This window comes from Rhopalosiphum padi, chromosome 3, assembly GCF_020882245.1.
Source record: "Rhopalosiphum padi isolate XX-2018 chromosome 3, ASM2088224v1, whole genome shotgun sequence".
NCBI classification, from domain to species: domain Eukaryota; kingdom Metazoa; phylum Arthropoda; class Insecta; order Hemiptera; family Aphididae; genus Rhopalosiphum; species Rhopalosiphum padi.
Genome location: NC_083599.1, coordinates 22,945,422 through 22,960,977, shown reverse-complemented (window position 1 = coordinate 22,960,977; position 15,556 = coordinate 22,945,422). Strand labels below are relative to the sequence as shown.

General features: G+C 30.0%; 1 protein-coding gene across 1 annotated transcript; it reads right to left on the bottom strand.

Moving 5' to 3' along the window:
- Window positions 1-1,039: 1,039 nt before the first annotated feature.
- On the bottom strand, window positions 1,040-13,018 carry LOC132924915 (neprilysin-2-like). Its single transcript, XM_060989356.1, has 11 exons — window positions 12,965-13,018; window positions 7,970-8,084; window positions 6,788-6,916; window positions 6,384-6,629; window positions 6,051-6,265; window positions 4,491-4,864; window positions 3,366-3,668; window positions 3,164-3,260; window positions 2,851-3,019; window positions 1,856-2,106; window positions 1,040-1,381 (listed from the first exon to the last, which is right to left on the bottom strand). Exons 1-11 carry the CDS (start codon window positions 13,016-13,018, stop codon window positions 1,040-1,042), a joined length of 2,295 nt encoding a protein of 764 aa, XP_060845339.1.
- Window positions 13,019-15,556: the final 2,538 nt, after the last annotated feature.

Below are 15,556 nucleotides of genomic sequence, written 5' to 3'. Positions count from 1 at the left end.
GTTTCTACAATATATTTCGTGCAGTCGTTTGTAATTAAGATAAATATTCGTAAATGGTCGGTGTTGGTTATATTGGCGTCTATAATAAAATTATAGATAGGTATGTTGGTAAATAGTTATCTTCAATATTATATTATCGTTATATTAGTACTGCATTCAGACTAATAGCTGATGATATAGGTATTTTTAGGTGCAATTATAGTTTTAATTGTCGTCTGCGCTGTCCGCAGTTTAACCCGATGAGTGCTAAGTATATATGTAAGTATTTATAATACCATTATCCGTACAAACTAACGTGTATTGACACTATACGTGGAATTTGGATTTTCGACTATCTATTGTAAAACAAGACGTCGGGTCAAGCCCTGATGCGACCAATTCAAATGAGGACGGCACAGGGCTGTATTTAAGATTTTGGCGCCCGTGGGCAACAACATTTTAGCGCCCCCCCCCCACTTTGCTTATAATTAAATTTAAAACTAGTTGGTGAGTAATACTACTAATACTAATTATAGAGATTTGTGGTATCTGAATTTAGTATTTAGATAAATAAAATTAAAAAAAAAAAAAAAAAAACAAGCAAATGCTTTGGCCTGGTAAATATTATTAATATATTAAAAAAAAGGTAAAAAAAATAACAGAATATAGGTACTACACTAATAAAATATAAACTAAACATAAAATACTCCGAGGGCGATTCGTGAGAGATGAAAGAGTCAATAAGTCTTCGACGGGAATATTTTGTGGGTGAAACGTGGTGAAGACGAGAGGTCTTATCGTGTATTCGAATAGGAATATAACAATAATATTTTAGGTCTGTACATTATGATATTATAATTATTGTACTAATGATAATAGTATGTGTGTAAGGCACACGCCCGTGACGATATTTTTTTTAATACACACAACACACACACATATATAATATTAAAATGCTATTTTAATTTCGCACGGGTACCACTTTTAATAATAACAATAATAGTAATAGTATTAATAATAATAATAAAATATCATTACGGTCGGCGGGTGGACGGTGGTCTCACCACACCTGACACTTCTTGACCGGGTTCATATTGGAGCCCAGCGGACACCGGAAGTCTTTGCTGAAGTCTTCCAGGTTGGAGAACGGGCCGATGACCCGGAAACGGTCGGGCGAGTGGGAGTTGGCGGTGATTTCGGTCTTGAGTGCTTCCGGCCGATATTTGGAACACCACACGTTGGCGGCGCTCACCCAGAACATCTGCTCGGGCGTATAGTCTCGGAGCCCGGGCAGCCGCGGTTCGACGCCGTGTCGTTTGCTCCACACCTTGTACGCGTTGTACGCCTGCTTCAGGCCACCGTTGTCCGCGATGTTCTCGCCCTGCGTGTTGACGCCGTTCAACTGCGGAAAACAAATCGTTAGAGTCGTTTTCCGGGTCGTAGCTATGTATAGGTTCACAAGGGTCGAGGCCGATTGCGGTTAAGGCCCGCGAGTGATGCGGGACGGCTTAATAAGCGGCCGCGCGGTACTTCCGTCAATTTTATGTTTAGTTCAAAAGACCTAATAAAGTTTTGACGAAATTTAATGGTAAGCTTACGTGTTGCCGATTTTAATTCTGGAAAAAAGATTCGAATTCAGCTGCAAAAATGCCTATACAGATATAGTATATATACGCACGGAATGCTTTTTTAGGCCAACCTGGCCAACGCAGTCATTCGAATTTTGAAGGTCTTTATAGCTAAATAATATAGGTAGGTACCTAATAGAAACCCGCGACGAAAAGTATATTAACAATATTTTAAACGAACGAAATATTCAACCTCGAAATACGTAAAAACGTTGTCTCGAGAAACTATTATTTTAGTACGCACACACCTTAAGACCGACTTCTTGAGACGTGTAATTTCCATACTGTCTGATGATGCACGTGACCTTCTCCAAGAAGCGTTTTTTCGTCTCCGCCGCCCACCAGTCCAGTAGGTTACCCCGCTTGTCGTACTTTCTGCCTTGGTCATCAAAACCGTGGGTGATTTCGTGACCAATTACAAATCCAATGGCACCGTAATTCATGTACCGAGGACGATCGCTGGAGAAGAACGCGCCTTGTAAGATACCAGCGGGTAGCTCTGAAAATTTAAGTCGTTTAGGTATATCACAGTAACTAGTACTATATAATTACGGTCGTAATAATCACTATATTTATGTACAGTCAAGGCAATTTGCAATTAAAATTTATGTATTAGGCGAAAATCCATTTTAAAATTATTGAAGTAGACAGTGTATAACTATAAATAGAAATATTTATTTTTCTTATCAAATCGTTTAGATATAAAGTATCTAATTATGTATCTTCTATTTAAATAAAATGGTTATCTAACATAAATTAGGTGTCTAGATAATGATTGTTTGTGACGAGATTTTCAATTATTTTTTTGTATAATTTATTTTTTGTGTATTGTGTGGGGAGGTCTTCATCGTTTTAAATTATTGTCTGTGGTCTATATGTTTTTATTTTTATTTTCATATACTTTTAATGCTTTTATTTAGTTATAATATTACAGGTGTTTTTGTTCTGTAGTTATTTTGTAGCACATTGTTCATTAACTACAAACACTAACATGGACAATATTTATACGATGTACGAATAAAAAAATGTAAGCTTTTATATATTATATAATATATTATACAGTGATTTCGTGCTAAAAGGTACCACCAAATATTTCAGATGGATAACCTTTTAAAGTTGAATTTTATTTTTCACCAATTAAAAGACAACACGAGATTTGACACTGAATAATATTAAGTAGATATACTAATAATATATACGCAACACGCGTATGGTATATAATATTGTAATACCTATTACTTACGGATACTGTTTTCGTCATAACTATAAAACGCATTTATAATCGCCGTTTTACTGTGAGTAATCCAATCCGATTTATTAACAGGTTGTCTCAACCTCGAATAGTTGTAGTCAGTGACAAATTTAGTCAAATTTAATATTGACGTATAAAAGTCTTTTTCGTTGATTTCAAGCTAAGAACAAATCACAATACATAATTTATTAACCGATTACTCATAATAATATTCATAACAGAAACAATTTTTAAAAGGTTTTAATCGCGGTATATCATCGAATCTCCTCTATTCGCTCTAGTTATGTCTAATTTAATGAATTACATTTTTATAAAATGCATTCAATTTGCAGTCGTCCAATAATTCATCTGGGTATGCAATGTGACTGGTCATCGAATTTGCTTTGTCTAACGCATTTTTCCTGTAATATTTAAAACAAAAACAATAAGATTTACAAAGTTACTTTTATCGTCAACAGCGTTGAGTAGGTATAATATATATGTATGAACCGAACGTCGAACTTTACCGTGTTTCGTCATCCATCCAATCATTTGATGATAATATCTTGTACATTTCCTCCCTAATGCCGTTCACCATTTCTAAAGCGTTCTTTTTAATGTTTTCGTCGAAAAACCGTCTGACGTACAACGACCCAATGGCCAATGAAAATCTTTCAGAACTAATACCAACGCATTCCTTCCATCTGGGTTCCCTCTCAGTCTTACCGGTTAGCTCGGTGATGAACTCCAACTGTCTTTTTCTCAAATCTTCAGTCAGATAACTGACGGACTCCGCGGTAAATCTCCAAATCACGTAATTTGCTTGGACCCTTTCAAAATCATATTAAATATTGTACCTTTTAAGACGTTTTTATCAAATGTATACAGACAATTTTAATAGTATTTAGAGAAAATGTTAAACTATTATTCAATAAGTATAATTACGAGAATTATTTACAGATTGTCGATTTAAAACATATTGACACAAATCATCAGCTATTAGGTACTGCTTTATACAGAAATAAAACGAGTATAATATTCTGAAAAAACTAAGCATTCGTTTTTTAATAAATAATATTTAGAGGGTATTTATATTAAATTTTATAGTTAAAAATATTAAAATATTGATTTTTATAAAAACGAGCACCTGTGTCGCCTTCGCCAAAAAATTGAGTAATCACTTAAATAATTGTATCTTTTCTCTTTTTATTATAAAGTTTTCTTTACAGTCGTCTAACTTATTGGTTACATGCAGTTTTTTTTTTGCAATTGATAGTATAAATTATTTACAAAAGTTTACATAGATAGTATATTAAATAAATGATATGTGTAATATAATATATAGGATATAATAAATAATATTATATAATTATTATTATTATTATTATTGTTGTTGTTGTAAAGTGAGAACATCGTGGGAATGTCCAGGCTTGGGCTGGAGTCTTTCCTCTTAAACCAATGTAAATATGTAATAAAATAAGTAATCGCTTTTATTCGAGTGTTTTTACACTGAAAATTTGAAAATAATAATATTAAGTCCTCTTAATTATATACTGTTCGACAATAAAAACAATATATAACACGAGTAAACTACCCGAAGTCGTACAATATTTATAATTTATATATATTATATTTATTTGTATAATATTTACCTTTTGGGCGTCTTGCAGAGTAGGACTTCGAGATCCGATAAATACTTCGGTGAGCTTACAATTATAATGTCGTCGTGCCGTACGGTCAACGGGTCCAACAATTTGTCCAGGTACTCTTTCCACGGTATGCTCGGGTAATTTTTTTCTAGATCAGCGATTTTCATCGGATTGTACAGCTGAGCGATGTCCCGGCGCTCTTCTGCTAGTAGCAATATTTTAGCCAATTTTATTTCGAAGTTTAACGACTCTTTCAGCTCCTTGATAGCCCTTCGCCGATCAGCGCCGAACAGCACCGCGATGTCCACCATGTACTTAAAGTACCCTAACACGGTTTTGTCGTCAGTACCCATAAGTCCCAAGGACGCTTGATCCAGCTGAAATTTCGGTCGGGTACAAACAATGTCGTCATATCATTACACGCAGTGGTAAAAAGCCGAAGGGGCTAAGCGAAAGTTTTACTACTTTTCATGAACGTAGAAACAACATTTTAATTAGGCGAAATGTGTAGTTAAAATAAATTAAACTACAAAAATATAATAACACTAATGATTAGTGATTAGTATATAATATATTTATATTTCCTTTTTGTTCAGTCACCACAAAAAACGAATTAAAAAGATCAAAAAAATCAAACATTTAGTTTGACAGATTTTATTTGTAACAACTAACAACTGTATTTCATGTCAATATTATAGAATGTGTTAATCTTCTGTTTATCGTTTGGAATTGGAAAATAGAATTTTCATTAGTGTCACTGATGACTAATAAGGGGACAAAGAGGGGCTTTATCTCTACTTTTTATGTGCCACTCCAACGTTCAAAATATGGTCAAAATGCCCCTATAAATAGATTAATGCAACTTGTAAATGATTTAAATGCTGATCTGTTTTCCTGTGTTTCACTAAATGATTTTAATTATTACCTAAATAATCTTTTGGCTGTATAAATATTATGTATTATATTATTATTATTATATAATTTATTATTATTTCATATTATTATGTCAACATAACATTAAGTTAATTTTTCATTGTTATATATTTTTATTTTTTTGTATTTTTAATGTTTTTCTTTTAGTGAATTATTTCAATCATAATCGTCACAACATCACATTTATACATAGCCATATAGGTACTTTAACCTGTAGATTTATCAATTATATTATTATGTGTACTGTTGTATTATACTTAAGATTAATCTGTAATTTAATAACAAAATATTATGTAAATCATAGACGTATGTATATAATAATATTGTAACTGCAGAGTTCGCCCGTTTAAATAAATAACATTTTTGTTTTCAAATTTCGTTTGTACCGAAAAATAAAAATTTAATTTATTATAATTACTAAATGGTTATTAAAAACACTAAGTATAGCGTTTGTGTAATCGAATTCTTTATAACTATCGGTTGTTCGGTAATTAATATACACTGCGCGTCAGTGAACCCTCAAATTTGTCTTAGCCCCTTTGACTTTTTACCAGTTAAAATGAAAATAATAATAAAAATATTATTTTTTTGATGTTGAATAATATTGTTTTATTATGTGGATCAGCTCACTTCAATTGCTCTCAGCGTAGAATTTTTTAAATCGGTGATAATGGAGAATCGGATGAAGTAGTCAACGCTGTGGCCCGTTACTGCTTTAATCTTGTACACGCTGTCCTTCCACGTGAACTCCGCATCGTCCCATTTATCGGCTTCCAGCACCGGCCATCCACCAAGGCTTTTCAATAATTTCTTCATCGGTGCCAAGCCATCTTTTTCGATTTTTTCTGTTAACATAAAGTTCATATGGTGATTATACAACAATATATATATATATATGGGTAGTCGTTAAATGACTTAGATGACTGTATGATATTAAGTATTATAAATATTCGATCATTACACCTTTGTTCATACACGATTTAAACAGTAATTTCGCCATTTTGATAGGTTTCTGTTCATTTGACTGAATGGGCTCAGTGACGATCATTCGCAGCTTGTTCAAAAGTATATCGCTTGCAATGCTGAATGTCGTATGCGACGGTTTATCGTCATCGATAATAGTGTATTTTATAAAATTACCACATGCGAACTGATAGAAATCATCACAAGGGTCTACTGATAGATCCATATTGTTGATTACGGAAGCCGCTAAAATAATGTGAAACAGTTTCCGTATCATACTATTTATACTTTCATATAAATCATGTTATACAGAGATGATGTATTGATAAATACAAAAAAAAAAAATTATATTTATCAATTAAACGAAATAAACATTGTACCTATCAAATATAAATTATGTTTACCAGCTTTTATACAACCGGAAGTAAAACAGAATATGTTTTCTTCTTCGTATTCTTTATTCTGAAACAGCCTTCTACTTCTTAATTTTTCAATCAAACCATTATTTATAGCTGATAACGATGGAAGGCTCTCTGTGAACATACAAATTTGGTTAAAAGTTATAACAGTAGGTATAATTGAATTTTTAATTGTACATTTAACATATCTGTAGTTATAATTCTACAGAAGATCTTTGTAAAATTAAATAATAAGTTTTATAATATAAAATATTTATTTTTATATTTTTAATTAGTATGCATTTAAAAAAACATGGGCTGCAATTCGTAAATAGGTAAAAACTCGAGTAAGCTTATTTTCAACGCATAATATTTACGAGTCTTATTATATTATAATAATAAGATGATAATGAAATATCATAATATTAATATATATTCTATGGACATAATTTCAGTACTCCATTTTGTGTACTCTATCATTGCAATATAAATGTACTATGTGTGTCTGAAAGATTTTATATAAATTACATTTATTTTAAACGTATTGTAAATATATGTATATTATATAGTTAAGTTTTTTAATTAAAACTTTGTTCAACTTAAAAACTTAATTAGTTTAACTAGATGAAATCATATTTAGCTTTTATTAGTTAATTTAAAAATAATTCATTAAGTTGATATTAAAAATGTTTTTGACATTTTTGGTTTTCGTGGTTTTGTACATAAATTACGCCGTATACACAGTTTTACATAAAAATAATCAATGTTATTACAAATATATGTTTCCTAAATAATATTATACATAAATAGACACTATAGTCACAACATATTATGCTTTTAATAATATAATTCATGTACTAATTAAAACAAATAGAATACATTTTTTGAAACTGAATCAATTTAATATTTTTTTCGATATTAACTTTAAAATCAATATGTTAAATAGATCATTATCGTTTTTAATTATTAATTTCTAGCATGATGATATTGTGTTCACTTAGCTTTATATAACTCGATTTAATTATTTGCATTACTATATGCCCACGTATATGCATATACCTATTTACGAGCTATGAGTCTTATAATTATTTTATCATCGGTAGTATTCGGTACCGATTGCGATCGTTATGCAATTGCAGCATTTGCAAGGTTTAATTAATTAAACGTTGAGCGTTTTTAGTGTTATACCTGTATTGCATCTGTGGTTGAAGTACAACGTGGACAGAGCTAGGGCCAGGAACGAGGACGCCAATAGCATTCCGTCGGCGACGAAAGTTTGATTCCGTTTCAAGTTCGTTATCCTCTTTCACCATATCTGTTTTCTAAAACGGAACAAAAACCAATAACTATTCTGAAGGAATGAAGTATGGACATTTTTGACGTATGTATATGTATAAAATGTATGAAAAGACGTACATTATACGCATTTATATTCAATGGCGGCTATTCTATACCTCGAGTGTATCATCGGATACATATTATTTTGATAATTACTTACGTATAAGTATAAGTAGCTATAGGGCTCGGGACTTTTAGGAATTTGCATATTTTTAAATAATCATTAAAAACATAGCTAAGTAATATAGAAATTTGTTTCAGAGCTATAATACGAGTTTATATTTAAAATGTATAGTTGCATATTTGACAATTATTTATTATATGAATGAGTAAGTTTTTAATTCCCAACTTAAGAAAATATCTAATAGTTCAATTTTCAATTAAATTCTCAAGGTAATTAATACTATATTAAAAATAAACAAATGTATTATATGTAAAATAATTATCTCAGATAATATATCAAATTTATTTATTTATGGATCATATCTACAAATATTATTATTATTTATTACAAATATGCATATTTTAATAGCATATTTAGAGATTCTTTCGGGCATAAATACATGCATATTTTAAGGTTTTTTATGACATGAAGTCCCTAGCCCTACTTATAAGTTATAAATTACTTAAATAGGTGGGTGTACACAGATTTTAGTAATTTTGATATAGATACACGGTAAATTTACTCAGTGGCGCAACTAGAGGGGTGCAAAAATGTCTCAAGTTCAAACTTAGCAACCCTTGTTTTTTTTATACCTACCTAACTATTATTATTTTAGTGAAATATAATTAATTGGTAAACTGTCAACATATTTAACACCTCACGTTTTAGAGGTCTAAAGGTTACGAATGGTTACGAATCGGTTACTTAAGTATGGGACCTAAGCTAACGCGACACTGGTTAATATATAATCATGTAGGTACCTATAAGGCTATAACCTATATTGTAATGTTATATATTAATAATAAATTATTCATTTTTAATGTTGTTTTTTATGTGTGATAAAGTCAAATTGTCAATTGCATGATTTATTAGCATTTAGAATAATAATATAATATATTATAACACGCACAATACTTTGTATACAGTTATATCTATACATATAGGTCTACTTGAATGTCGATCATTTTAATATGCAGTGATTGCAGGATTTTACAATTGTTCATTTAAATATAGTATAGCCAGTATAAAGTAGGTGTTTGTAGTACTATAATTTTATAAGTATTCCTTGGTTATTGGATAAACTTTAAATCCTAGGCAATATTTAAGTTTATTAATCTAATGATTCAATAACCGAAAGATGATTCGATAACTTCGAAGAGCCGAGAATAAATAATATTATTTAAAAAAAACGAAACATTTAAAAATTTAACAATTATAAATTAGATATTTATCCAATTATGTATTTTAATTGATCCTATTAATCAGTGCAAGAAATACTATATGCAAATTATTTTTATAAGTTAATATACTTCTATTCAGGAACAGTCTGTTTAACTTAATGACAGAAAAATCAATTTACTGCGAGTAGAGCCGGCTTTAGATATGATCGATTTGTGCGACGGAACTGACCGCCAAAATCAGAAGGGCGCGTGAGAGGTGTCAAAATTAGAATTTGATCAAAGGGAGAGGTGTCAAAATATTTCTTGCACTGTACGCTGAAAGAGTTTAACCTAGCCCTGACCACAAAATATAAAACTAACTGTTATAATGAAGTAATTTATTTTACTATTTGTTATTTGGCATAAGTTAAACTAATTTTTGTCGAAACATTAGATTTGAAAACGTAATTATAAGTGTATAAAAATAATAATCATAATATAGTAATATACATAACATTTTCAAAACCTCAAGAATAATATTTTTGAATTACGGTAAATAACTAAAATAGTTATTCTTCGTTGAAGTATCTACTTTCGTAAGGATTTAAACTTCAAATGTCTATAAAAATATTTTACTCGTATATTCTTTTAAGTTTTTTCTTATTTAGTATGAACTACTTATGAGGAACCTTAAATTAAATTATCAAGCTTTTTCATGAACCAAAACAATTTTTATCAACATTTGATACCTACCTAACAAAAGCTTTTAATATGCAAGTTTATTTTTGGAGTTTGTAACTTATTCAGGCAGTAAAAGTGAACTTTTTAAGTTGTGAACTAAGCCCACCATATTAACAACTGAACTTAAATTAAAAAATTGTTGATATGTTTATTTATCTGAAACAAAGAAAAATACAATTTTGAATACAGTCATTCATGTTTTAATGGAGACATAATACAGGTATTCAAATATAGAGATAAATATCATTCCAACAATAAGCTCAAACCTAAAAACCATTGTCCGACAAAAACGTATTATTTTAACTTATTATTTACGTACATGAAATTTGTCGAACGATTTGGGCCAGTCATAATATTCAGTCTTGTAGAGATATTTTAAATCAAAATGTAAACACAAATAGTACAAAGATCCGTCAAAATCAATAGTTTATAAAAATTTAAAAAATAAAATATTAGTCGAATAAATTAATGTTACTAAGAAAAACGTTTATTTATAACTGTCGTTAATCGTTAAGTATCTATTCATAGAAAACAATATTAGCCACCAATTAGATTTTAAAGATTTGGTTTAAAAAATGTTTATATGGGTGCGTTAACTTGTAAATTGTAATCACTATTCAAGATTCCAATATTTCAAATTTCCACTAAAATTAAAACTCTTTCTAACACACACAAAAAAAAAATATTAAATTCAGACCAATTTATGAAGCGTCAAGCAGGCATAAAATCACACTTTTAATATTTTGTTTGTCTAACAGTACCGTTGATATGAGAGTGCACGTGCGTAGATCGTTCTGCATCCCACGCAAGACGCAACACTACTTATATTAGTTATACACTTATATTCATACTTATTATACACATTTACTATAACGGTACCGCGCGACGACAACGAATGTTCAAAATTTCAAATTGCCTAAATGCAACTCCAAAATAAATTGTCACGAACAGGCCACAATTTTTGTTATAAAACGAGATGAAATGTTTAAAAAAAATTATACGCAGTTAATGGTGCGGTATACCTTTTTCCATAGCGATCGTTTTACCTGTCTTTTTCGTGCAATGTCCGCAATAAAGCCGTAATAGTATAATCTACTCTATTACGGGTTTATTCCTAGATTTAAAATTGTTTTTTTAGATCTACCAATGGAGAATTATAAATCTTTCACTGGACGTATAACGGTCAGTTTTACAACAAGCATAGGTACTCCAACACATGCAGTGATTTCAGTTTTAAAACAAGCACAAATTTTTGAATACTAAATTGAATTTATTATAAATAAATATATAAATCTATGATGAACAAAGATAATTTTAAAATTGAATCAACAATCAAATATCACAAAAAAATATAAAATAAACAATTTTATATATTTTTTTTAACGAAAATAATAAATTTACATCGAGGAAAAAAATTAGATTAATCAAATAATTTAATTTCTTTGTTCATGGTTTTTTTAATGTAATTAATGTTTCTTCGCCGAATAAAATAAAACCTATTCATTTTTACATATTTTCATTTTTCAAGTATTGTAACCATAAAATTCCTCACGCTTATTATTATTACTATCATATTGTTGTACTCAAAAACGTTACAGGCCTACTAAGTGTATATAGTTGATATAGTTTTGAGCCACTCAATCAATAGTCAAAAATATACAATAAATCTGAATTTGGCAATGTCGCCCAAATAATTATTGCGATCGTCCGTTGTTCGTCAAAAAAAGGATTCTTTGGACGAGTGTCATCTCGTCCGCGATCGTATTATATAAAAAAAAAGTGTGGTTACGAAACGTCCGCACGTTTTTTTACGCAGCTCACCCACTAGACTAGTTTTTTCACCCAGTCGATTGTTTTTTCCGTCCCACACGACCAGGATTCCATGTACCGCAACGGCGCGATTCACTGTTGCCGCATTCCACGCATACACTATTCCGACGACTCGCGGTCGGATAAAAACTAATAGAATTAATAATATAATATATTATACATAATACTATATGTCTATATATCACAACCATAATATGCAGTGTATATGCACACTACATCATATAAGTATATATTCTGTATACTGTTATAGTATATCAGCTTGATATGTATATGTACGTACTTATGTATATATTATATAAATATACATTACAAAAATCCTCCGTACAAATAAGACTAAGGTTTGAAACTCTTGTGTTTTGACGCTGTGAAGAAAATAAATATTTATATACCTAACAGATGTCAATAACATATATTGTGTCAGAAAAGCCAGAGAAGTCACTCTGATCACGTGCAAATGTCGTGTGTACCTACCTCGCAATTTAATAGATCACTGTAATATAGATACACGTGTTTAACAAGTTTAATTTGAATTCAAATGATTCGCATCACATACGAAAAACGATTCTGATCTGAGACCTCCAATATTTAAAGCTGTTATAAGCTCTTATATAAACTGCAATGCCGACACTAACCACAGAACGATGTGAATAGGTTCGCGATAGGTATCAATTAACTTAAAATCAATCTAAAACGCGTAAAGTGTAGACGTGTAATGGTGAAAAGTGTCAAATCTCTTTAGTTACTTAGTCTCTACAGGTAATACTTTATTCGTTTTAAAATTATTATTAACCTATTTCTAACTACAATTAGCAAAAAAAAGCCAAAATTATTTTGTCAAAAATGTATGAATAATACCGTTTTTCCTCCGCTGTTTGTTAATTTTAATTTTTTTTTTTTTTTAATGTCTATTTTATACATCTATTTCATATTAGGCCTCAGTGTCTAATTTACCGTGCATAATCTTGGATATGGTCTGTACTGTACCACCTCATACCCGAAATTCATTATTCAATAATCATATTATCGATTTATTATTAATCGTTTATGATCTACGGGCTATGGCACCTCTACATTGACACGCAAGCAAATAAACAAGGAAAACTCAAAATAACCCCCGATTTATGCCCGATTAATGGTCCATTCGTGGGACTAAATCACCAGGGTCCCATGCCGACGAGCACGTGTAAATCGTTCAAGTAGCGATAGACAACCATCTCAACACGGTGTTTGGTATACACCATTGACATTGTGTGTAGTGTGTAACAACTAACCGTAATAATATATTGTATAACGGCCGTCAATATATATTGAAAAACGTATATTTTTCCGATTATGTTAGGTTTCTTCAATCTCTCTGAACACCGCCTGTTTCTCGAAATTGTATAGATGAGTTTATCTAGATCCGTGTACGAAGTCGACATTTTAGACATCAAGTGTATTCACGTTCAGACCGTTAAATAGCGACGCATTTGAAATTGTTATTATACCACTTTGTTTATAATTTATTGGAGTAATCGATATCGAATCAAACTATAAATAAAATGATTTTGAAAATTCCCATTTCTTTCCAAAACTCATTCGACATCTGCTCGGGTAAATAGTACTTATTCGGCTTCGCTCCAGACCGGTAAGCTAATTATATAAAATTATATCTATAATTTAAAATATAGAAAAAATTAAATACAATTAAAAACTACCACATTACCTAAAGATAACCTAATGTCGAACAATATACTCATTACTCTTAACAAATAGTTACCACGGTATATGGCGTTAGCCAATGTCTTACAAGATGCAACTTGCAATATTTTGTATTTATTTGTAGATACGTTGCTATCCATGACATATAATTATGATATAATACCTGATAAAACGATAATACGTTCGCAGAAACAAAATATTTTTAATTGTTTTGAATGTTGATGTCTATATCAATATTTTAATATTTGGTATACTATGTCTATATGTCTATGTGTAGTTTTTAATAAGAAATGGCCGCCGTCGCTTAAAACGTCCAATACAATAATAAATTATTAATAATTAATATTATTATAAATTATAGATAATATCTTTACTATTGGCCTAAAACGTAAAAGCTGATACCGGCCCACTATGCTATAGAATAGTGGCATACTGATTACTGAGCCAGTCCGCTACTGGTATACCGGTCACCGGAGTACATTGACTTTGTAGTGTATACAGTACATTTAGCAACATAGGAATATAAAGTGTAAATAATAATAATAATGTTTTTAACAATTTATTTGTGGTAAATGAGCAGACGAATTAATAGGTATAATAGGTAGACAATTTCCGCCAAAATTGAATTAAAATATAACCAAGTTGTGTAATATTATTATTATGCACCAACATTTTTGAAACGCGCGTAGCGTTTTGTATCGTTACAATTTCATATTTATGTATTATCGACCAATGGACAATAAAACGTTTCCAGGTTCTAGCTTAGGAATGTTAAAATGTTAAATAATTATAATATTCGACAATGACGACACAGTATTCAAGTTAAAAATGTACAATAAAATAAATTATAATAGTTTAGTAAACGGCGTAAGCACATCAACAAGGATTGACACCAACAAAGTCGAAAGTACTCGGTAGTCGATACATAGATACTAATTTTGGTGGCAATTACAAACACTATTTTAGACTACCTATGATGGTATTTTAATTACATTATTTTATTTTAGTACAAATCACACTCCCGGATTAATCAATAATACCTCATGTTTAAGTGCCATAATATGACAGTGTATGATATGTATGAAACGAGTTCGCGTTCCGCTATTCCTAGCCGTTTATCGGAACGATATATAAGACTATATTGCGCTCCTCTATCGTTTTCTATGCGACGACTTTCCGCAAAAATTATAATAGTAAAATAATAATAATATTTTAGTGGTAAAAATCTATTCGTATTTAAAAGCAATTAATGCTGAGAATTATAGCCTGTAGTGCACTTTTTCCGAGCACCACCAGTTCGAAGAGCTGTCAAAGTTCACGTTTAAAACAGAGAATGGCTGTGATATCGTGTATTATATTATATTAATATTAGGTATTGTGTACAAGTCTAATCTAAATATTTATAATAAAATTACATATTTTTTTAGATATTTTTATAAAAGCAATAAATATTGTTTTTCCTTATACATAATATTCTTTACTTATAATATATTTTTGTAGAATATTTAAAATTTTTCACGCATATTTTAAGTTTGCAGTTCTTACTATTTTCAATCCCTAATTATTATTATAATGAGAGCCCCGAGGATGTTTTCAAAATATTTAGCATGCAGAGATTGAGAGATCATATAGTTATTATTATTTATAATACACAAATGAAATAATAAATTATTAACTTTTTTTTAAATATATCGATTACATTTAGTTAAATAAAACGGCGTGTACATAACAAATAATATCTTAAAGACATAGATCTAATATATTTATAAGTTTTGATGTCTATTCTTAATAAACAATAATCATAATAATAAAACAATAATAATAAAAGTGTATAATAATTTG

Coding starts and splice junctions, on each gene's coding strand:
- LOC132924915 (XM_060989356.1), bottom strand. CDS start 13,018: ATGAATTTCGGGTATGAGGTGGTACAGTACAGACCATATCCAAGATTA. Junction 6,266..6,383: donor TAAATCGTGTATGAACAAAG/GTGTAATGATCG, acceptor TTATGTTAACAG/AAAAAATCGAAAAAGATGGC. Junction 2,107..2,850: donor TTATGACGAAAACAGTATCC/GTAAGTAATAGG, acceptor TTAAATTTTCAG/AGCTACCCGCTGGTATCTTA.